The sequence below is a fragment of the Phacochoerus africanus genome, chromosome 11, assembly GCF_016906955.1.
Source record: "Phacochoerus africanus isolate WHEZ1 chromosome 11, ROS_Pafr_v1, whole genome shotgun sequence".
Lineage (NCBI taxonomy): Eukaryota > Metazoa > Chordata > Mammalia > Artiodactyla > Suidae > Phacochoerus > Phacochoerus africanus.
Window position 1 is genome coordinate 2,923,869 of NC_062554.1, and position 24,709 is coordinate 2,948,577.

General features: G+C 43.2%; 2 protein-coding genes across 2 annotated transcripts in view; both read left to right on the forward strand.

Annotated features, from left to right (window-relative positions):
- LOC125111665 (interferon-induced very large GTPase 1-like) overlaps positions 1 to 18,111 on the forward strand; it is a 42,851-nt gene extending 24,740 nt beyond the window's left edge. The window contains 4 exon segments of the mRNA XM_047753688.1: positions 7,637 to 10,450; positions 10,453 to 10,521; positions 10,524 to 10,901; positions 10,904 to 18,111. Coding sequence (XP_047609644.1) covers positions 7,639 to 10,450; positions 10,453 to 10,521; positions 10,524 to 10,901; positions 10,904 to 14,901 — 7,257 coding nt within the window. The 5' untranslated portion in view covers positions 7,637 to 7,638 and the 3' untranslated portion in view covers positions 14,902 to 18,111.
- Positions 18,112 to 22,492: 4,381 nt separating this feature from the next.
- Positions 22,493 to 24,410, forward strand: MRPL17 (mitochondrial ribosomal protein L17). The gene is made up of 3 exons (XM_047753694.1): positions 22,493 to 22,707; positions 22,992 to 23,060; positions 23,889 to 24,410. Exons 1-3 carry the CDS (start codon positions 22,534 to 22,536, stop codon positions 24,153 to 24,155), a joined length of 510 nt encoding a protein of 169 aa, XP_047609650.1. The 5' UTR covers positions 22,493 to 22,533; the 3' UTR covers positions 24,156 to 24,410.
- The last annotated feature ends 299 nt before the right edge of the window (positions 24,411 to 24,709 follow it).

Genomic DNA, 24,709 nt, shown 5'->3' on the forward strand with positions numbered 1-24,709 from the left:
AATATCCCATAGGTTTTGGTGTGCTATGCTTCCATTTTCATTTGTTTTGAGATTTTCTTTTTTAATCTACAAAAGAAAAAATAAAAAGGAGTATCTTTTTATTTTTCCCTGACCAGCTGGTTGTTCAGGGGTGCATTATTTACGTTCCACACATTTGTAGATTTCCTAGATTTCCTCTTGTTGATTTATAGTTTCATTCCATTGTGGATAGAAAATGTACTTGGGGGACTGAACCTGGGCTTTGGAGAGGAATGCACGTAAGGGCCGAGACTGGAGAGGGGTGTTCACTCCTCAGATCCTGAGTGACTTGGGCACTTTGCTTTCCATAGCTCTAACTATTAGGACCCTCAGAGCATGAGGTGGCCCACTTGCTGCTCTGTAGAGCTGACAGTCTTCTGAGGCCACCCACAATAGGGAGTTGAAATGAGTCAAGCTGGGGTGCCAATTAGGCCCAAGTCAAGAGGGAAGAGGAGAGTTCATCCCCCATGGCCTCAGTAATAGTAGAGTGACCCTTGAAAAAGAATGGTGTGAACTGCATGAGTTCACTTATATGTGAATTTTGTTCAATAAGTACACAAAAATAAATGTGTAGAACATCACGAGCAAAACTTGTATTAAAGCAGATAGCCTATCCTTGCACAGGCTTAATTAAGATTTACAGAAAGTAAAGAAAAATTTCCATGGGAAAAATGACAAGAAACAGCAGTTGAGAAATATCAATGATTATTGACAGGAGCATTTCCATACCCAACATGAAAGAAATCTCAAGGTGTAAGAGATCAAGATAAGCTTGATTGATTTAGGGGAATTTTTCTTTTAATTTCCTAAAACTTGGAGTTCCTATCATGGCTCAGCGGAAGCAAATCTGACTAGCATCCATCTATCTCTGGCCTCATTCAGTGGGATAAGGATCTGGCATTGCTGTGAGCTGTGGTGTAGATCACAGATGAGGCTTGGATCTGTCATTGCTGTGGCTGTGGTGTAGGAGAGCAGCTACAGCTCTGATTCGACCCCCAGCCTGGGAACCTCCATATGCTGCAGGTGCAGCCCTAAGAAGACAAAAAAAAATTTCCTAAAACTTATGAAGATACCACTAAGACTAATCAAAGTGATCAGCCTAATGAAAGAATTCAACAATGTCACAAAAAAATCACAACTTGTAAAATGTTTATATTGAATTAGAATGCTATTCTCACTAGAATGAATGCTAACCTGGCTGATTCATCATTTATGATGAATTAAATATGTGTTTACTTGTTTTCCATCTTTCAAGAGATAGAACATCATTTTTAATGATAATATCTGCCAAATTATAAAGATAACTCCCCTCTACCCTTATTATTTTTGTAGTCACAGAAAAACAGACTATCTGGGTTAAAAATCCCAGATCTACATTAGTTGTAGAGCCTTGAATATATCATTTAATTTCTGTGTGCCTCAGTTTCCTCATCTATGAAATGAGAATATCAGTCCTATCTCCTAGGACTCTTGTGCAGATTAAATGAGTTAATATAGAGAAAGCATCAAAATATCTCCTACCAATAGTAATAGTACATATTAGTTGTTATTTGTTATTGATTTTTTATCAGAAGAGCTATGAGTTGGCCTCTCTGACCTGCCTCAACCATGCCTCTGATGCAGAGTCAAAAAGTAGTACTTAAAACTGGGAACTAGTTTTGAAAAAGACTATATATGTATACCTGAGTCACTTTTCCGTGCAGCAGAAATTAACACAACATTGTAAATCAACTCTTCTTCAATAAGATTAAAAGAAAACAAAACTTAGAGCTAGTTAATTCAGGGAAGCATAAACAGTTATTTTGAAATATTTAGGGAGTTCCCGTTGTGGCTCAGTGGTTAACGAATCCTACTAGGAAACGTGAGGTCATGGGTTTGATCCCTCACCTTGCTCAGTGGGCTGAGGATCTCGCGTTGCCATCAGTTGTGGTGTAGGCTGCAGACATGGCTCGTATCTGGCATTGCTGTAGCTGTGGCACAGGCCAGCGGCCACAGCTGCGATTGGACCCCTAGCCTGGGAACCTCCATGTGCCATGGGAGTGGCCGTAGAAAAGGCAAAAAGACAAGACCGAGAGAGAGAGAGAGAGAGAGAGAGAGAGAGAGAGGAAGGAGGAAGGAAGGAAGCCCGCGACGGAAGCGACGGACGTAGAATAGACGGACTGAAAGAAGGACAGCCAGGCACGCGGATACCGCGCGCGGAGAAACAGCCAAGAATCGAACGCAAGAGAGACAGCAAGAAAGCACGCACGACCGCAAGACAGCCCGCCCGCCTCGACAGAGAACGAAGAAAAGCCAGGGACAGGAGGACGGTCCTGAAGGCCGGACGCGACGCACGCGACGGACGGCCGGCCGCGAACGACCGAACGAAAGAAGAAAGACACGAACGACAGAAAGGAAAGACCGCCAAAAGAACGCACGAAAGGCCAGGCAGGAGCGGACGGCAGGACAGGAAGTCGGACGGTAAGGAACGTCCGGGAAGGGAGCGGCCTAAAGAGCGAGAGAGGGACGACCCCCCCGGAGCGAGCACGCCAGGCACGAAAAGAAAGAACGGGAAAAGAAAGAAAGAAGCAAGCATCGCACAGACCGAACAAGCACCGCCGACGGCGGAAGGACGGACGGAGGGACAGGATCCAGGAAGGCTCGCGTGACGGCCTAGAGAGCTGGCGATGCCTGAAAGAACCGACGAACAGAAAAAAGAAGAAAGAAAGACAGAAAGACCGACCGAAAGACCGCACGAACGAAACGCCCGCCGCAAGCAAGAAAGAAAGAAAGAAAGAAAGAAAGAAAGAAAGAAAGAAAGAAAGATTTAGGTAGATTTGAGTCAAATAAGTTTTTATTTTTCTATTAGAACATAAGACGCCTTCTTTTAATAGACTGAGATTTTCCCCTCTGTGATTCATTTACAATCTTAATTTGGAGAAAGCTGTTAAAATTTTAGAGAGGAATTTTAAACATTTCACATTTAATTTAAACATTAAATATTCTGAACTGTGCTATGAGAAAAAAAATTATAGAGTTGTCTTACAATCTTTCACAAATTGTGGCCACTGATAAACGAACCCTCCCCCCGCCACTAGCTTCTTCTGAGTGAAAAGAGTCATATTTTTAATGTTATTGTATTGGAAGATCAATAATAAAAATTATGTATCAATGAAGATAACTATTATTATTCCTTTAATAAATTACTTAGTTTAAAATTGATTCTGGCGTAACAAAAAGACCCCTAAATTAGAAAAAGAAAATATACTGGGTATCATTTCAATATTTATTATGTACTAAGTTTTGTTTTGTGTCCTATAATGGGATCTATCCTGGAAAATATTTTGCACATACTTGATAGCAATGTTTACTCTGCTACTGTTGCATGAAATGTTCTATAAATGTCTGCTTGATCCATTTGTTCTAATATATGTTTCAAATCCAGTATATCCTTGAGGATTTTCTGTCCAGATGCTATATCCATTAGTGAAAATGGAGTACTGAAGTCCTACTGTTATTCTATTGTTGTCTATTTCTCCCTTCAGATCTCTTAGTATTAGCTTAATATATTTAGGTGCTTTGATGTTGAATCTGTATTATTTATGATTGGTGTATCTCTTGATGAATTGATTCCTTTATCATCATATACTGACATTCTTTGTCTCCTATTACCATTTTTAGCTTAAAGTCCATTTTTTTCTGATGTAAGTACAGATAACCTCCATAAACACACCTACTTTTTGTTTCCACATCCAGAGTATCTTTTTCCACCCCTTCACTTTGAGCCTGTGTGTCTCCTTGAAACTGAAGTGAATCTTTTGCAGGCACTGTATACATAACTGAAGGGTTTTTTTTTTTTTAATTTTTCAAGCCGCTCTGTGCTTTTTGGTTAATCCATTTATATTTACAGTAATTAATCACATGTAAGGACTTGTTAATGACAAATTTATCACTTGCTTTCTTGTATTTCCATCGTTTCTTTTTCCTTCTGTTTCTGCATACCTTCGTAAATTGATGATTTTCTCAGTGATATGCTGTTTCCCCTTTATCATTTGTGAATCTACTCTAGGTTTCTGCTTTGTGGTTATCCTAAGTCTTACATAAAAACATCTCATAGATCAAATAGTTCAGTTTTTATTTTTTTTTCTTTTTAAGGCCACACCTGGGGCATATGGAAGCTCCCAGGGTAAGGGTCAAATTGGAGCTGCAAGTGCTATGCCACAGCCACAGCAACACCAGATCTGAGCCACATCTGTGACCTATGCTACAGCTTGAAGCAATGCCAGATACTTAGCCTGCTGAGCAAGGCCAGGGATCAAACTCATATCCTCAAGGACACTACGTCATGTCCTTAACTCACTGAGCCACAATGGAACTCCTCAAGAGTCCATTTTAAGTTAATAGCAACTTAATTTTGTTCACCTATAAGAGCTTTATGCTTTTATCACCCTACCCTTTACATATTTAATATTATAATTTACATATTTTTATTCTGTGTATTTATTACTATAGTAGCTATAGTTACTTTTATACTCTCTTCCATTAACATATACTATAGTAAAGTGGTTAACACTCCATTCTATCACAGAATTATATACTTCTAAATATTTACCTTTAATAGCAGACTGTATGCTCCCATATGTTTTCCTTTCACTAATTAGTCTTTTAGTACCACCTTGAAGAATTTTCAGCATCCTTGCAAGTCAGGTTAAGTGGTGATAAACTCCCTCAACTTTTGCTTGTCTGAGAAAGTCTCTACTTCTCTTTCATATGTGAAGGATAACTTTACCAGATAAAATATTCTTGGCAGGCAATTTTTTTCATTCAACACGTTGAATATGTTGTTCCACTCTCCCTGGCCCCTAGGGTTTCTGCTGATTGCCTAATGAGGGTAGTTTTATACAATACAATCTTTTCTTCTGGTTGCTTTTCAAATTCTTTATTCCGATTTTTTTTCTTTATAAAATATCTTCTTTGGAAAATTGTCTATTAAGTTCTTCTGCTCCTTTCTTAATCATGTTGTTATTCTGATATTGAGTTGAGGAGTTCCTATTGTGGCTCGCTGGGTTAAGGACACAATGTTGTCTCTGTGAGAATGCCTGTTTAATCCTGGCATGGCTCAGGGGATTAAGGATCCAGCATTGCCGTGAGCTGTGGTGTAGGTTGAAGATGTGGCTGGGATCCACATTGCCATAAGCTGCAGCATAGGTAGCAGATGCAACTTGAATCCAGTGTTGCCATGGTTGTGGTGTAGGCCACAGCCACAGCCCCAATTCAATCCCTGGCCCAGGAACTTCCATATGCCTCAGGTGTGGCCAAAAAGAAAAAAAAAAAAAAAGACATTGAGTTGAATGAGCTGATTATATATTTTGGACATTAACATCTTAGCTGATATATTATTTGCTGATATTTTCCAGTAGGTTGTCTTTTCATTTTGTCAATGTTTCTTTTGTTTTTGTTTTTGTTTTTTGCTGTGCCTACAAGCTTTTAGGTTTATTTAGGTCCAATTTGTTTATTTTTGCTTTAGTTTCCTTTGCCTCACAAGACATATGCAAGAAATTTTGCTATGACTTAGGCCAAAAAGTATTCTGCCCAAGTTATTTCCTATGAGTTTTATGTTTTCAAGTCTTACATTTAGATCGTTTTGATTTTATTTTTGTATATGGTGTAAGGAAATACAATAATCTCATGCTTTGTTTTTATTGAAGCATAGCTAATTTACAATATTGTGTTAGTTTCATGTGTACAGAAGAGTGATTCAGGACATATATATATATATATATTATATAATAACCTACAATCAAAAATGTTAAAATATACATATACACAAAAACACATACATACATATATGTGTGTATTTTAACATTATTTTCCATTGTATATTATTACAAGATACTGAATATAGTTTCCTGTGCTAGATAGCTAATCTTTGTGGCTTTTCTGTTTCATGTATAGTAGTTTCTATCTATTAATCCCATACTCGTAATTTCTCCTTTCCCCCTTCCCTTTACCATTTGGTAAACACAAGTTTATATTCTATGTCTGTGCATCTGTTTTTGTTTTATATATATAAATATACATATTTGTATTTTTTAGATTCAACATATTGGTGATATCATATGAGTTTCTCTGCCTGATTTACTTCACTTTATGTCTATCCATGTTGCTGCAAATGGTAATATTTCATTCTTCTGATGGCTAAATAATAGCCATGTTTAGGCTACTTTTTTGCATTTTTAAAGATTTTTATTTTTTTCTATTACACTTGATTTACAATGTTCTGTCAATTTCTGCTATACAGTGAAGTGACCCAGACATACATATAGATAGAGAGATAGAGATAGATAGATAGATAGATAGATAGATAGATAGATAGATAGATAGATTCTTTTTCTCACATTATCCTCCATCCTGTTCCATCACAAGTGACTAGATATACTTCCCTGTGCTATACAGCAGGATCTCATTGCTTATCCACTCCAAATGCAACAGTTTGCATCTGCTACCCCAAAATTCCCAGTCCATCCCACTCCCTCCCCCTCCCAGGGCTATTTTAAATAGTTCATGAACAATGGGGTGCATGTATCTTTTTGAATTATAGTTTTCATCTTCTCTGAATACATGCTCAGGAGTGGCACTGCTGAATCATATGATAGCTCTACTTTCAATTTTTTAAGGAACCTACATGCTGCTTTCCATAGTGGTTGCATCAATTTATGTTCCCACCAACAGTGAAGGAGGGTTCCCTCTTCATGACACACTCTCCAGCATGTATTATTTGTACAATATTTGACACAGCTTTCTGACTGGTATGAGGTGATACTGCATTCTGGTTTTGATTTGAATTTCTCTAAAAATTAGCAATGATGAACATCTTTTCAAGTGCCTGTTGGCCATCTATATGTCTTCTTTGGAGAAGTGTCTATTTAGATCTTCTGCCCAGTTCTTGGCTAGTTATCATTGCTTCAATATAGTTGTTCACTTTTCCCAGCACCACATATTGAAAACACTATCTTTTCTCTATTGTGTTCCTGCCTCTTTCATACAACTACGTGTATCTTTCACCAAATATGTGTAGGTTAATTTCTGGGCCCTCTATTCTGTTTCACTGATGTATGTGTGTGTTTTTATGCCAGTATCATGCTGTTTTGATTAGTTTAGCTTCGTCATATAGACTGACTCAGGAAACATGAAAACTTAAGATTCATTTTTTTTTCTCAAGACTGCTTTGGCAATTGTGGTCTTTTGTGGTTCCAAATAAGTAGCAGGAATATTGGTAGTACTTCTGTGGAAAATGTCGTGGGTATTTTGATACTGACTGCATGTAATCTATAAATTACATTGGGTAGTATTATTTTAACAACATTATTTCTTCTAATTCAGGAACATAGATTATTTTTCCATTTCTTGGTATCATTTCCACATTCCTTCATCTGTTGATAGGTTTCAGCGTATAGGCCTTTCACCCTCTTCGTTCAGTTTATTCCGAAATATTTTATTATTTTTGATGTTAGCATAAATGGGATTGTCCCCCCAATTTTTTTTCTGCTGGGAAAAAAAAAACAGTTGCTAGCAATTTATCACAGATTTCCAGATATTAATTACACACAGGCTAACTTGGTGTCTTTTCTTCCCACAGCCATGGACATAATAGAGTCTACAACTGATGAGCCACTGCTCAGAGGCAAAAAGGGGCAAAGTCTCCAAGAGATGCTGAGAGAAGCAGGATTGGCAGTTGAGTACTGGTTGCCAAAGCTACAGGAACACCTGGGTGTGACCTCTGCCCAGGCCTTACAACACCTCGAAGAGCAAGACCTCCAGAAGCTGAAATCCCAGGCACAACATCCCTGGGAGAAAAGGGCCCTGGACAAGCTGCTTAACCTGTCACACTCGAATAGGCTACAAGAGTTTTGGGAGTCTCAGGTGGAAACAAGAATGAAAACACACAAACAGGCAGAACAGGCACTGCAGGAGCTAAGAGGCTTGCTGTCAGAAGGGAGGCAGCGAAATGCAGAAGCAGTGAGGAAAAAGGAGGCAGAGCTGAGGCAGGCAATGGAGATCCCCAAAGAGTTCTGGCCACCACCTGAAAACTCCCTCAAAGAAGTCATAGAAAACATGCAGAGACAATTACACCTCGTGGAGGGGAGACTGGCTCATAGGCAAAACCTCCCGGAGAGGGAGCTAGTGAGACATGCATCTGGAGGACTAGCCCTGCAGGGAATTTACAAAACCAGTGACCAAAATGGCCTGATAGAGAAAAGGGAGGAGCTACTCAGTGTCCCTAAGGAGTTCTCCCTCTGTGGCCCCCAGCAGGGTACACGGATGGAAACAAAACAATTTACATCTTCTCAAGCAGAATCCATGTTCACAAAGACTATGGAGAAGCTGGGCTTCAGTGTAACTGCCTCAGCAAAGGGTGGAGCTTGGGGATGGAGCCTGGAATCTAGTACGGATCACAGAAAACATTCAGAATCCAAGGAAACCCAACAGTCACAGGCTGAGCTCCCTTACTTCTGCTCAACCAAGTTCAGCTACATCCCACTGGCCTCCTGCCACTTTCCCTTTGATCAGCTCCACTTCTCCAAGGCTGCGCTCCAGGAACTGAAATGCATTGAGGACCTAATGGGTCAGCCCGAGGACCCAGACAGACTCCCCTTGCTGAGGCGCAGGACTGAAGCCTTCTTCCGCAGGTTTGGCTCTCATGCTGACCAGGGCCCTCTGCACCTGGGAGGAATCTACTGGTGGAAAGCAGTTTCAGAGGGTTTCCAAAGAGAGCAGCTGGAAGAAGTGAAGCAGCAGTCAGCACAGGCCCTGGATGCTTACGTAACAGGCAGCTACAGTGGCTTTGGGGTGAACGTTGCTGCAGGTGTGGATGTGTCAGACGCTCATTCAAAAACAGGCTCTCAGAGAACAAACGTGCAAAATCTTCAAACCAAGGTCCACTTATCTGTGGCCCACACAGGTGGCCCACCTGAAGCAAACGGTCTGCTGGAGTGGAAAGCTGGCCTGGTCGCCAGTAACCAAACCTGGTGCGTCATTGACCGGGGACTTCAGCTGGTGCCCATTTGGGACATGATCCTCTTTAACCACAGAAGCGACTTTAAGGATCCTCTTCAGGTGGCCAACTGCCTGAAAGACAGCTACGCCGCGCTGACTGGTCTGACTGCCCAGATCCAGGAGGGAGAAGAACTACTGAGTGCGGAGGAGGAGGCCAGGGTTTTCCTAGAGGATGTGAGATCCTGGGAGGTATCTGATCCTGAAGAGCAGCTTAAAAAGCTAAGAAATTTCAGGCAAACCTTGAGCCACAAAACCAAAAGTCATGACACTTGGACTAATACATGCCTCACAGATTCGGGTCTGCAGAATTTTCTGGTGAACACTGTCAACTTTTGCAAAACGTCTTCCATTTCTGAGACGAAATTTATTAAATCTCAGTTGTGCAGCCTCTTGGATCCTCACGTCTACAGAGGGTCAAACTTTCCGCAGGTTCACTCCATTATGCAGTGGATATATCAGCCAGAACCAGAGCAAGAACCTGTCACCATCACCCAGTTCTCTGAATTAATTAAAACCTTTAAAAAAACCCAGGATGACCTACTGGAAGTGAAGGCCACATCGGAGTCCACAGAATCCCTGGAGGAAGCTCAAAGAAAGGCAACTTACGAGGTCAGCATGTCTCTCGGCTGCTTCTTCAATCACCTCCAAGAAATGGGGCAGGCAGACACATACATCCTGCTACTCTCCATTGCAGCTGGGGCAGGATATCACGTGGTAAACAATACATTTCAGTGCCTTCTGGGCTACGATGACATAGACTTCCTACTGCACACAATGCAAACTGCCCAAGATAAGTATCAAGAGCTCAAAACTATTTGCGATTATAGGGCTCAGGCTTTCCTGGTGCTCACAGGTCTGACAGCTACAGCTGGCATCAAAGCCGTTTCTCCAGAGGAGAAAAAACAACGCTTGGCATTCATACGACATCACATGGGACAATCGTTCTCTAAAGAAGTCATTCACGTTCTCACCAAACTGGGAACAGATTCTAATTGGGAAAACCTAGAAAAAGACTTGAGATTGCTCATTGATGGAGATTATGAAGCCACTGTCTCTTCACTGCAAATGGAGGAGGTGAGAAAACAACTGCAAAGTCTCATCCATGAAGACAAGGAGCCCAACAGACCGGAGGTCATAGAGAACGGAGCCTTCCTAGAACTACTCCAGCGTCTAGGCCTAGAACATTACTACCCAAAAAAGATGAGCAGATCTAACTTCCACCTGATCTAGTAGACTTCCGTGTACAACACCCAGCCCTGCTCTGAAAGAGAGCTTCCTTTCTACTTCCTGCAGAAGCTGATGATGCTGGATTACGGCCTGAGATACCTGGTCATCAGAGATGAGGAGTACACAGAGGAGCAGGTGTGCTCAAGCAACACAGGTCAAGAAAATGCAGACTTGATCCGTACGAAGACCTGGTGGAAGACAAGGACGGTCCCACTCATCCTTCAGCCACTGCTGTCAAGCCCGTGTTCACCCTATGGACATTCAGATGGCGATCCTTCACTGCGCAGATGACTTTGCCAGACAGTATATTTTCGCCAAACTTGCCATCTGTCAGTTTGCCCTCCCCCTCCTCATACCTCATCCCTGCAATGCTCAAATAGAATTCTCTCTCTGGTCCCTCCGTCAAATTAGGAGGAGCTGGCAGCAAGCAGGGAAACCAACAGAACAGGAGAAGGATAATTACAAGAATCAGCAGATGTGTGGAGTCTCTACCCCCATTGTGTCCTTTCTCAGAGTCGGAAAGGGCTTCTCTGCCTCCAAATCTCAGATCATGAACTGTCTGCTCAGTCAACGGAAGCACGATGTCTTTTTTCACCGACACTGCAAAGGGAGCAGCAGGGACGTCTCTTGATGGCAGGTGTGGTGGAAGTCACCTGGTTCTGTCCTGGGGCGGGAGATGAGGACAGGTTTGACAACTGCTTGACCTTCACCAATCTCCATGGAGATGCGAAGGAACACAAACAGCAACTCACCTTTTTGCAGGAGGTCTCCTCGCTCATTGTGGTCCTCATGTCAACTTCTGATGACAGTCAAGAAAGCCGAAAAGTTGTCCGGGCGCTGTGTCAGTCGCCAAAACCTTTAATCTGTTTGCTTGACGATAAGGAAAAAGCCATGTCCAGTACCTCTGGCCCGAGAGTGAGAATTGGGATCAGGAACAGAAATGAGGCAGAATTCATAGAGGAGCTCGCAACTACAATCAGAGGGTTGCTAAAACCCTCTGACACTGCTCTCAGCTTGGAAAACTGTGCTCAAGTTGCTCGCAAGCAAGGAATGCTTATTGATGAAGACCAGGAAGACTGCAAGGAAGCCAAAACCAAGGCAGAGGTTCTAATGGCCCTACTGGAAGACATGGAAATAGCTCAGTTGAAGGAAAACCTACTGCCCCTTCAGGGAGAACTGTGGCAACTTTGGTGCAAAAAAGACAAAGAACTCTATCACCTGAGAGAAAAGGGGAATCGGAGCATTGAACAGCACAAGAGTGACATCGAGACAGACAAACAAATGATACGATGTCGACAGTTGATGAAAGCCTTTCCTCTCAATGACTTAATGCATTCTGTCCTGGGAATTCTCCAAAAACATTCCGAAACTCACACCAAACTCTACTTCTTGCAATGGCTGAGTGTGTTTTTAGACAACCTGACTGCAGGACACTTGGAGAAACTAAATGAGAAGAAAAAGCAACTGTGGTCACGGGTCCAAAAAGAAAAGCAAGAGGCACAAGAGAGCAGCTCCCTGAAAGGCCTGCAAAATGAGTTGGAAGCTATCTCCAGAAGGATTAGTGACTGTACCTTGGGAGTTGAGCAGATTCTCAGAGAACTTGGCCAGATCTACGAAGCTCTTGAAGAAGGTTCCTCCACAAAAGATGTCTTGTTTCTCTCCCTTCCTCACATGGCCGCAGATCTGATGCTATCTGGTGTTCCCATTGAGCTGATGGATGGCGATGCTTCATATGTGCCCCTGAGGTGGGTGGCAGCTGTTTTTGACAAGGTCTCTGAGAAACTTGGAGACAAACGGCTCTTTGTTCTCTCTATCCTTGGTCTGCAGAGCTCAGGGAAGTCCACCCTACTGAATGCAATGTTTGGGCTGCAGTTCACTGTCAGTGCTGGGAGGTGTACCCGGGGGGCTTACATGCAGCTCCTGGAGGTGGAGGAGACGTTCACAGACGAACTTGGCTTTGACTTTCTTCTTGTTGTGGACACGGAAGGCCTTCGGGCACCTGAACTCAGCAACAAGTCCCAGAATCGTGACAATGAGTTGGCAACTTTTGTCATCGGCCTTGGCAACTTAACTGTGATCAATATTTTTGGGGAAAATCCATCGGAAATGCAAGATATTCTACAAATAGCTGTCCAAGCCTTCCTGAGGATGAAACAAGTAAAAATCTCTCCCAGCTGCCTCTTTGTCCATCAGAATGTGGGCGAAGTTACAGCCAAAGACCACACCATGGAAGGACGGAGGCGGCTAGAGCAGAGACTGGATGAAATGGCAGCCACAGCAGCTGAGGAGGAACAGTGCTCTGACGTCGGCCGCTTCAGTGACGTCATTAAGTTTGATGTCCATACTCACGTCTACTACTTCGCTCACCTCTGGGATGGCAACCCCCCAATGGCCCCTCCCAATCCTCGCTACAGCCACAATGCCCAGGAACTGAAAAGCAGGATCCTTGCAACTGCCAAACAGGAGGCAAGGGGAAGCATCATGAAGATATCAGATGTCAAATTCCGAGTTCAGGATCTGTGGAAAGCCCTGCTGAATGAGAACTTTGTTTTCAGCTTCAGGAATACCCGAGAGGTTACGGCTATGAGCAAGCTGGAAACCATGTATAACAAATGGACGTGGGAGCTGAGGAGTCATGTGCTGAGCCTGCAGGACCAGCTGATCAACCAGATTCAGAATGGAAAAATCCACACACTTGAAGCACACACACTTGCGGCTCCCGTCACAGACAAGTATGAGGCCATCAAGCAAGAACTTGAAAAATATTTCAGTGAAGATCCAGATAGTGAAGTGCTGGTTCAATGGAAGGGAAATTTTGAAAATAAGCTAATGATCCTTAAAGAGTCACTAATTTCAGACAGCCAAAGAAAAGCCAAAGAACTTATTCGTTTCAAAAAAAATCAAGAAAAACTGGATAACAAAAAATCAGGTTATGAAAAGGAATTATTGGAAAAAAGCCGAAATTTGGCTTTAACTGTAAAAGGCACAGAATGGAGTGAGGAAGAGCTACGTAAGAAATTCAACCCACTTTGGAAAAAATGGGTCTATGATGTGTCCTCGACTCTCCCTCCAGTCACAGAGCCTGCGATTGAAGTGGATGCTGAAAACATCCTTTTGGATTATTTCAAAAAGGAGAAAAAGATGGTGGATAAACTGAAGAAAGCCTGGGGAAAAGAGTTTATGATTAAATATGATAAACATGTCCAAATGAAAACAAAATATTGGACCTTTTCTAAAATGACATTAGAGGCCCAGGATGAAGCATCCATACATATGACTACTGACCGCATTCTTTCAAAATTTAATGAGACGATTAACAACATCTGTAGGCAAAAGCATGATTATGATCCAATCTATTTCCATGAAATCCTGAGAATAATAGATGAGGAGGTGAAATCTGCACCCACTCAGGAAAGATACACATTTACAAGAAACTATGAAATAGATCTGTCATTGTGTTTATTCCAAAGAGCATCGGTGAAGTTTAAGGAGATGCACAAGGCATTCAAGAGAGCAAATGATCCTGTCAACTATCTGGAAAGCAAGAAAGATGATTTCTTCATGAGTTTTAAGATCTCCTGTCAAGGAGCAACCTCAATCAAGACATTTGTCGATTTTCTGTGGAACAAACTCACCCCTGCTGTCTCCAACACCATAAGGAAAAAAATGGCCCCCCAAATTGCTGGGGACATTCGAGCCACCTGCCCAGCATTCAGTGGAAACAGGTCTAACCTGGAGAAACACATTCTCATCTCTCTGGCACAAGAGGAAAATTTTAATAACTACTGGCAGTACCTCCATAATCCTCAATCGTTTTTTAAAAATTACATCGAAAACCAGATTAAAAGCTACTGTTCTGACGAAGGGAGTGAAAAAATGAAGACTTTTTTAAAAATGAGTGTAGATGCCATCAAGAATGACATCCTCTCAGCTATTCACGAAGCCACAGAAATAGCTAAAGATAAAAGGAGCCCCGCGTCTGGGTGGTTGGATTTGTTCTGTGATAAACTGAGGAGTGACTTGATCTTTCCACGAAAAGACCTGGTAAGCATCGAGCACCAGGAGATAAAAGATATGGAGTTTCTCAAAGAAGCCATGTGTAAAGCTTTGGATCCTGAAATGAACAGAGTAGAACAGAACTGTCTGGATGTGCCTGTAGAAGAAATGGTTCCTGAAATCCAGAAAATGCTCTCTGAGCATCTCTCTGGCTGCTGGAAGCAGTGTCCCTGCTGTAGAGCAATTTGTACAAACACAATCCCTACCCATGACGGAGACCACAGTGTTCCCTTCCATCGTCCGCAGGCTGTCAATGGAATGTTCTGGTACGAAACAAACAACTTTGTCCTTGATTACTGCACTAGTTTGGTGACAAGTGATTGTTTCTTCCTTTTGGACGATGGTAGGCGCATCCCATATAAGAACTATCGACAGGCGGGAGGGGACTATGCCACGTGGAGCATCACCCCAGACACATCCGACCAGCCATACTGGAAATGGTTTGTCTGCCACTTCAGATCAACACTTGAAGAAAAATATCAAAAGGGATTTATAGGTAAAGGTAAAATTCCTGATGCATGGGAAGAAATCACAAAACAGAATGTGCTTGATGACTTGAAATAAAACTAATACTCAACACTCCAAAGAGAGCCCCGGGATCTGAATAAAAGAGGCACCTTAACTGATCAAGGCGAAAATACCACCTCCTCATCATGAAAACCTTCATTGTACCTATTTTTCAAATGAAACATCCGAAACTAAAACAATTAACAAGAAGAAGTTGAAGATTTGCTCTGAAAGGATTTCATTTCCTTTCTCTCAATTCCTTCTGGTTTAAAAACATGTTACTAAAATATATGAACACATGATAATATCAAATACAATCCACTTAAAATACCTACTTCATATTTTAAACTATTATGAGAATTTTTTATTTTTAATGTATAATGTTATATGAAATGTCAAATGATTCATTTTCATAGAGGGACATTAAAAGCACTGCAGACTGCTACAAATTCTATAGAATAACTATATGACTATTTCAACAAATATCCAGTTCTTGACTGGAAGCTACAAATTGTCTTCATTTCTAAGTATATTTTTTTGCCCTTTGTATTTGTGAGTAAAAGTTATTAATGCTTTAATGCAAAAATATTCCTGGAAAGTTCATGATTCCCACATATTGTGACGTTTTGGCATATTCTGTTCTAGGGGGAAAAAAGCTGAAACTGGATCAGCAAAGAGTCTGCATAAATTCAGGAAATATTATCAAGCAAATATAGAAAATAGAAATCAAATAACAGGTTTTCTCATCTAACCATAACCCTCTTCTTCCCTGGTACCTTGGCAGTTTCCTCATTTTAAAAAAAAGGAGAAGAAAAGGAAAGCAGGAAAAATAAAAGAAAAATTCACCAAAGCTTAGGTCTTAAAAGCCTAAGGCTATGTACAAGTCTGGAAAGGACTGGCTTTGGAATAAGACTTAGGACCAGGTAAAAAGGACATTTTAATCAAGGCTGTGGACAAGGTCAAATGTGATTAAATGATTAATTTTTTAAAAACTATCTCCTCAAGATTAAAATATAAAAGAATATATAGTTTTTACATGATGATATTTCAATAAGAAATGTTTTTTATATATTGCAATGTAAGCAAATGCTTATCTCCAAATTAGGCAAACGTGGCTTTTCATACTATTTGAGCCATAGGGTCATGAGCAGAAGTTAAAATGAAAAACATTCTGAAGCCAACCAAGTGCCTGAGAGGAGAAAGAAATCACCATTCTGCAAACCTATACCTTCTGAAACAATGACTTATGCTATATTCTCAAAGCTGATGATCCAAAGAATCTTGATGTAAAGGAAATTTCTTCATGCCTAACATAAGGACATTCACTGGCTTTCATATAAGGCCACAGTCTCTATCCCTCCTTAGCCAGTGAAAACAAGACAGTCCAAGGAACAGCAGTCAATGGACTTGAATCTTCAGAGCTGGAAGATAGGTGTGTCGGCTCTGTTGTCTTTGTGCCCTCAAGAACTTCAAGCCTTTTCTCATTTTCAAGTCAAATGACCATGTCTCCAAAAGAAAAAAAAAATCCTGGAACAGAAAAATTATAAGGGACATAGATGTTCCTGAAAAGTAGGGTTTTCCTTTTGGTCTATAAAAAATAGTCTCAGTGAGAGTTGGAAGCACCTTCTAATAGGATAAAATTTAAATAGTGATTTAAATAGAACTCATCATAACATAGCATCTATCTCTGGCATCACTGCATCCTTGAAAAACTCCAAAGTTAACATTTCTTAAATGCCTTTCATATTTGTTTAATGAATCCATAAAAACTCTTAACTAAGAATAGTACACATTATATGTAAACTTTTATTTTCAAGCCAAAATTGTGGTATATAAATAAAAACATTTTGGATAAATCCCTCAAGTCTTTAAGCAAGTGATTATTAAATGAAATTCAGAGGCTATGGTCAAGAACCCTCCTCCTCCCAAAAAACTGGCAAGAAATAAGTTGGGATGGAGAGAAGATGGCTATGTAGGAATGGTATTTTCTGTGATAGCAGTGGAGAGAGTAAAGTTGCCATCAACATAGGGTCAAGATTAAGGGAATACAGGAGTTCCCATCGTGGCTCAGTGGTTAACGAATCCGACTAGGAACCATGAGGTTGCGGGTTCAGTCCCTGGCCTTGCTCAGTGGGTTAAGGATCTAATATTGTCATGACCTGTGGTGCAGGTTGCAGACATGGCTCGGATCCCGCGTTTCTGTGGCTGTGGCACAGGCCGGCGGCTACAGCTCCAATTCGACCCCTAGCCTGGGAACCTCCATATGCCATGGGAGCGGCCCAAGAAATGGCAAAAAGCCCAAAAAAAAAAAAAAAGATTAAGGGAATACAGGGTAAATGGGCTGGAGTCACTGAGGGAGATCTCAGGAGCAGTGGAGTGGGTGGAATGGAGTCAGGAGGGATGAGAATCATATGATCATCAGGAATAGGAGGCACTGGGGGTGCAATCAATGGATACAGAACTCACATCTCCCCACAGACTCCTCAAAAATGCATCTACATATGGCAAAATTCTCATCAAAAACTTACTGGAGACTGGCAGAAAGACTCTTGCACAACCAAGGTTATAAGAAAGATCCACATGCAATCAGGCAGGAAGGGAAGAGAAGGAATCAGGTCAGGACTTCGGCCCTGGGAGAACACTTATAAGAGGACGGGTGTTACAGATCCACAGTGAAAGCTTGCCCCAGCTCCTCTTGCTCCAGTACTGCCACCCTCTGGGAGAAGGGTGCTGGTGGTGGGATGGGAGAGAGCACACTCTTGAAGGGAATGGAGCCAGCTTGGACCCATCCCTTAGGGTTTCTGCTCCAAAAATTTGGAACATGGCCCTGCCCCCAATATGGTAGTGCTGGCCAGTGCACAGAGGAGAAGCCCCAGCTCACACCTGGCTCCACCCCAAGCCCTCCATCTCCAGCCCCACCTACTTACAAGCGGACAGCTGCCTGAACACACAACCTGGGGAAAGACATAACTCATGCTCATATCACATCCAGCTCTCCTACCAAACCCACTGGGCAGAGGTAGACTGAATAGGGACACTCCCACACAAGGGAAAACTTTAGGACCATGACAGATAACTGTTTCACCAAAATCATAGAGACAGAAAGCAAAATAACAAGACAGAGAATTTGTTTCAACTAAAAAAAAAAAAAAAAAAAAAGGAAAAAGAAAACCCCTGAAGAAAACAACTAGTGAAATGGAATAAATAATTTACCAGATAAAGAGGTGAGAGCATTAGCAATAAAAATGCTAACTGAATTAGGGAAAACAATATATAAACACAGTAATAAATTTATAAACACCTTCTGCAGCTCCACACACAAAAAAAGCAAACAACCCATCAAAAAATGGGCAGAAAATCTAAACAGACAATTCTCCAAAGAAGACATACAGATGGCCAAAAAACACATGAAAAGATGTTCAACATCACTCATGATTAGAGAAATGAAAATCAAAACCATGATGAGGTACCACCTTACACCAGCCAGAATGGCCATCATCCAAAAGTCTACCAACAATAAGTGCTGGAGAGGGTGTGGAGAAAAAGGAACCCTAGTACACTGTTGGTGGGATTGTAAATTGGTGCAACCACTGTGGAAAACAGTGTGGCAATGCCTCAGAAAACTAAACATAGAACTACCATTTGACCCAGCAATCCCACTCCTCGGCATCTACCCAGAGAAAACCACAACTCGCAAAGACACATGTTCTCCAATGTTCATTGCAGCACTATTTGCGATAGCCAAGACATAGAAACAACCTAAATATCCACTGACAGAGGAGTGGATCAAGAAGATGTGGTGCATATACACAATGGAATATTACTCAGCCATTAAAAGGAACGAAATGCCAGCATTTTTAGCAACATGGATGGACCTAGGAATTATCATGCTAAGTGAAGTCAGTCAGACAATGAGACACCAACATCAAATGCTATCACTGATATGTGGAATCTGAAAAAAGGACAGACTGAACTTCTTTGCAGAATGGATGCTGACTCACAGACTTTGAAAAACTTACGGCTTCCAAAGGAGTCAGTTTGGGGGGTGGGGGGAATGCACAGGGGTGTGGGATGGAAATCTTATAAAATTGGATTGTGATGATCATTGTACAACTATAAATGTAATAAATTCATTGAGTAATAAAAAAATTGTTATCTTCAATATTCTAGTGATTCAAGTGTGGGAAACCCATTTTAACTGAGCCTAATATAATCACAGTTCCATCTAATACCAGAGACAGGTTCTGTCTTTGTTCAATTTTTCCTAGAACGCTAGATCCAAAGAGGTGTTTAGACCCTGACCTGAGGAGGGAAAAAAATCCAGAAGGAGATAGTCCCTGTACTTCCAGACATTCAGGATTCTAGGGATAGAAACAAAGGTTGGCTTGGGGTCCAATCAACAACCGTTTCTCACCATCATCACTAAATCCCTGATTGAACACTTACTGAGCTCCCTGTACTGGCTCCCAGGGCATCACTTCATGAAGACATCAGCAGGATGGGATGCAGTCAGAGTAAAGGAAAAAGCCTGTTTATCTACTTACAACATTTCTGACATGCAAGCAATTCTCCTACTCTCAAAATTTCCCAAAGCCAGTGGGTACCGAGGGTTGGGAGGTATAAGTAGCCTGCCCCAATGTGAGCCTAAGAAGGTGAATTGTCTGTAAAGAACTTTAAAACAGTAATAAAACTAACTATAAGTCAATCTGACTTGTATCACATCTACTAAATAGTGTTAGTGATACAATAACCCTCAAACAAAAGCCTTTTATTGGTCTAAATTATAAACAGCCAATATGGTTACTGTTGCATTATAATAAAATATATGCAGGCTTCAAACTACCACTTTTTAAAACTAATCCACTAAAACATATTTTATTCTTCATGAATGCTAATCTGAAAAACTATCAGTTACACAGTCAGATTCAGCCGCATAATATCACTTTTTATAGTAAATTCATAACAATTTGTGATCTTTCAAGCTCACTTTAGGCACATTTTGTGCCTCTGACCCTTGTGGTAGAACATAACCCTGCTCCCAAAACTATAAATTTAAAATAAACAATCCTATTTGTATAAGATTTTTCTCTTTCTTGAATTTTTTTTATATAAAGGTAAAGTTTCAGACGAGGTAAATCAGACACAAAAATAACTGCAAACAGCCAGAATGTGCCTGAAACAATATACAATAAGACACTACGGTTTAAAATTCCTTGAACGTCAACCCACAAAAACTGTAGAGAAAGCCATTAATTATGCAACAACAAAATGTAAGGAAACTGACATATAAAAAAAAGAATCAAAGTTTGAATACTGCCAGGAGAACAGACAAGAGATGATGATCTCACATAACCAAAAAAATAAGGACAAAGTCTGACACTGTTCTGTATGTTTTCACCACAAGGACATGCCTTTTTTTTTTTTTTTGGTCTTTTTGCCTTTTTTCTGTTGTTGTTGTAGTTGTTGTTGTTGTTGCTGTTGCTATTTCTTAGGCCGCTCCCGCGGCATATGGAGGTTTCCAGGCTAGGGGTCAAATCGGAGCTGTCGCCACCGGCCTGTGCCACAGCCACAGAAACGCGGGATCCGAGCCGCATCTGCAACCTACACCACAGCTCACGGCAACGCCGGATCCTTAACCCACTGAGCAAGGCCAGGGACCGAACCCGCAACCTCATGGTTCCTAGTCGGATTCGTTAACCACTGCGCCACGACGGGAACTCCAGGACATGCCTTTTAAAGCAATGGATCAAATAACACTAGGGTCAATTTTCATTTGCTCTGACTTCTGAGAAGAACAAAATTTTCCCAAGTCTTTATGAATAGAAATTTATGATGAATTTTCAGATGATGATATTAACAGTGGAATGTGAAGATAACTGAAAGCTGTAAAAATTGATCCCAAAAATGGAGCTCCCGTAGTGGCTCAGTGGTTAATGAACCCGACTAGTATCCATGAGGACCCAGGTTCGATCCCTGGCCTTGCTCAGTGGGTTAAGGATCATGAACTGTGGTGTAGGTCGCCACTTGGATCCAGCATTGCTGTAGCTATGGTGTAGGCTGGCAGCTATAGCTCCAACTCAACCCCTAGCCTGAGAACCTCCATATGCAACAGGTGTGGCCCTTAAAAAAAAAAAAAAAAAGACAAAAAAAATAATTGATCCCAAAGAAACAAGGCACAGACAACATTGTAATTTCTGGGGCTTATTGTGAAGTGCGGTGTGTATAAATCTCTACCAACATATCCATATGTTTAAGACTTTTTGTATTTGTATGTGTGTTACTTCCAACAAAAGAAACTTCAAAATTAAAATTAACAAGCCTTCTCTGCTAACCTAAGAGAAAGACAGAAGAACAAATCTAAATATGCGTTATCAAAAAAAAATGTAAGTGAACCTGTCCACTGGCTGCATTCTCTGAAGGATCCAGGGAGCAATCTGTTCCAAACCATGCTCTTAGTTTCTGAGGTTTGCCAGAAAACCCTCGACTTACAACTGGACAACTCTGTCCTCTGCCTTCTCCGCCACATGGTATCCCCCCTGTGGGTCACTGTCTCTCCTTAGAGATTCTTTTTCTGAGACATCAGCCATTTGGGATTAGGCCCCCACCCCAGCCCAGTAAGACTTGATCTTAACTAATTACATCTGATCTGCAGGGCTCTATTACTTTTCATGTTTTTTTGTTTTGTTTTATTTTTGGGGTTTTTGTTTTGTTTTGTTTTTTTGTCTTTGGTCTTTTTAGGGCCACCCCTGCAGCACATGGAGGTTTCCAGGCTAGGGGTGGAATCAGAGCTGTAGCCACCGGCCCACGCCACAGCCACAGCCACAGGGGATCCAAGCCACAGCTCACGCCAACGCCGGATCCTTAACCCACTGAGCGAGGCCAGGGATGGAACCCGCAACCCCACGGTTCCTCGTCGGATCCGTTGACCCTCGAGGCCACGAAGGGAACGCCAGGGCTCTCTTTCATTTTTAAAAGGGCATCTCCTGAGGCCCAGAGGGGCGGGGCAGGAGGTGTGGGGACGGGGTAGGACCCGGCACAGCCTTCGCGGAGGGGGACGAGGGAATCCACAAGAAGCAACTGTGACGAAGGCACCGCCAATCGGCAGAGCACGAAGGCTCAAAAGCACCAGCCGCAGCGGTACTGAAATTCTTCTGGAACTGGGATGATGACACGCACTTCAGAGAAAAGTTTCGCCGTCTGGGTCTCTTTCCTCTCACCGTTATTCCACTCACGGCACCACGACCACTGAAAACAATTTTCTTTAACAAGGGACCGCTCAGGGGGTCAGACCTCGCCGCGGCCGGGGGCGGGCAGGGCGCCAGCCCGAGAGACCGCGACCCGGCCCGGCGCCTTCCCCTCAGGTACTCACTTTCCGAGCCGGCTGCAGGCGGAGCTAGCTTCCAGCGCCCTGCAGGACGACGGACGCAGCACGCGAGACACCCGAGGCCGGCTCCCTCACACCAGGCGGCGCTCCCGGGCCGGAGCCGCGCCGCCCGCCTCCTCAGGGAGAGGTCGACGCCCCTTCCCCGCCCTCCCCGAGGCTGCCAACGAGGCAGTCTCCGCTACACATGCGCAAACACGTCCGCCACGCACCTGCCTACGGCGCATGCGTCCTCTCGGCTCCGCCTCTCCGCGCACCTCGCGGAGCTTCCGGTTCCGGCCTCCCGGGGGCGGGGAGAAGCCGGGACGATGCGGCTGTCGGTGGCCGCCGCCATCTCCCACGGCCGCGTCTTCCGCCGCCTGGGCCTTGGTCCCGAGTCCCGCATCCACCTGTTGCAGAACTTGCTTACGGGACTGGTGCGACACGAACGCATCGAGGCGTCATGGGCACGCGTGGACGAGCTGAGGGGCTACGCGGAGAAGGTGAGCGGAGGGACCCTCTTGCTCCGGGTCAGGTCGGGCCTGCGGGGGCGGGTCCGGCGGGAGCTGGGGAAGAATTGAGACCGCCTCGTAAGCCCTGCGCGAGGTCTGAGTCCGCGAGTACCGCCAGCCGAGTCCACCCCTCTGACCCCGCACGTGGAAGACCGGTGAGGCCCGCCTTATCCAGACGCTTTGCTCGTAGCATGATGCGTTGCAGTCTGGCATTCGGGAGGTAAGATGGGCCCCCTTTTCTTGCTCGGGTTGAGTAAGTTCTTGTGTCCTCGCAGCTCATCGACTATGGGAAGCTGGGAGACACCAACGAACGAGCCATGCGCATGGCTGACTTCTGGCTCACGGTGAGCGCATCCTGTCTCCCACATGTGTTCCTTGGCTCCCTACGTCGGAGGAGTTGTTAGAGGAGAGGGAACCGGGCAGGAATAAGCTTAGTCATGCCATGCCCTTAAGGACAGATGTAAACTAGAGATGTGTGTCCTGAGATCATTGAATTCAATGGGAATCTGAATCTACACAACTGCCTGTAACTAATTCCCTCTGTGTTTTTCTTGCCTCTTTTAAAAAAAAAAATTTACTAGAGTTGATTTACAGTGTTGTGCCAATTTCTGCTGTTTAGCAAAGTGACCCAGTCTCATGTATATGTGGGAATATATATATATATCCTCCTTCTTATATTTTTTTTTCTTTTTTTTTGTCTTGTCTTGCCTTTTCTAGGGCCGCTCCCGCGGCATATGGAGGTTCCCAGGCTAGGGGTCCAATCGGAGCTGTAGCCACCAGCCTACACCACAGTCACAGCAACACAGGATCCGAGCCGCGTCTGCGACCTACACCACCACTCACGGCAACGCCGGATCCTTAACCCACTGAGCAAGGCCAGGGACCGAACCCGCAACCTCATGGTTCCTAGTCGGATTCATTAACCACTGAGCCACGACGGGAACTCCTCTCCTATATTTTCTTCCATCGTGGTCTACCCCAAGAGACTGGGTATAGTTCACTGCGCTATACAGTACCCTCTGTAGTTTTTGACAATACACAGAAGTTCTCCGTGAGGGAAGTTTGGGGCGGGGTGTTGGTGTTTGGACCCTACCTTTGAGAATGCTGAAAGTGAAATTTCTCTGCAGTGTGTGCCTGACTCTCTGCTCTCTCCTGGATAACTCCCCCTTTAGGAGAAAGACTTGATCCCAAAGCTGTTTCAAGTACTGGCCCCTCGGTTCCAAGGTCAGAATGGGGGCTACACGAGAATGCTGCAGATCCCAAATCGGAATGAGCAGGATCGGGCCAAGATGGCAGTGATCGAGTATAAAGGGAACTGTCTGCCACCTTTGCCCCTGCCTCGCAGGGACAGCAACCTTACACTCCTAAACCAACTACTCCAGGGACTGCGGCAGGACCAGGAAGCAAGTAGCCACACAGCTCAAACACCAGCAGTTTAACTGGAGCCAAGAGTGTGCGGCCCTCATCAGTGCCCAGGATCCCAGGGCTTGGGAGCCCTTTTAATCGCTAAGAACTGGAGCTAGCCTTGTAAGACAGACCATCTTATTGGAGCCCAGAACCTTCTGGGAGCCAGATAATCTTCTTTGCAAAATAGATCAAGTTCCTTGTATGAGTATATGTAAACTGATTTTTTTCTCCCCTCGGGATTTCTGGAGAACCAGAACACGCTCGGTCTCTTTGAGACAGTAAATTCATGGTGCTTGTTTCTGGCTCTTAAATCTGGGTTGAGTTGGCACCGTTTTCTTTTTCTTAATGCCAGATTATGTGGGATGTGTATCCTGTAACTCCAGGCTGGCCCCCAAAGGTGATTGAGTCTTAATATCTAACACATAGACACTGAGCCCCTGCGAATTCTTAGAGAAAGATGACTTCCTCACGGGTGGGAGAGTGAACACCTAGAAGCAAACTTTCCAAAATAATCTGGTACCCTAGGAACCTTCAGGGAACACTCTAGCCATTCCTCGGTTTCTAGGCAGGAGCACATACACTCATG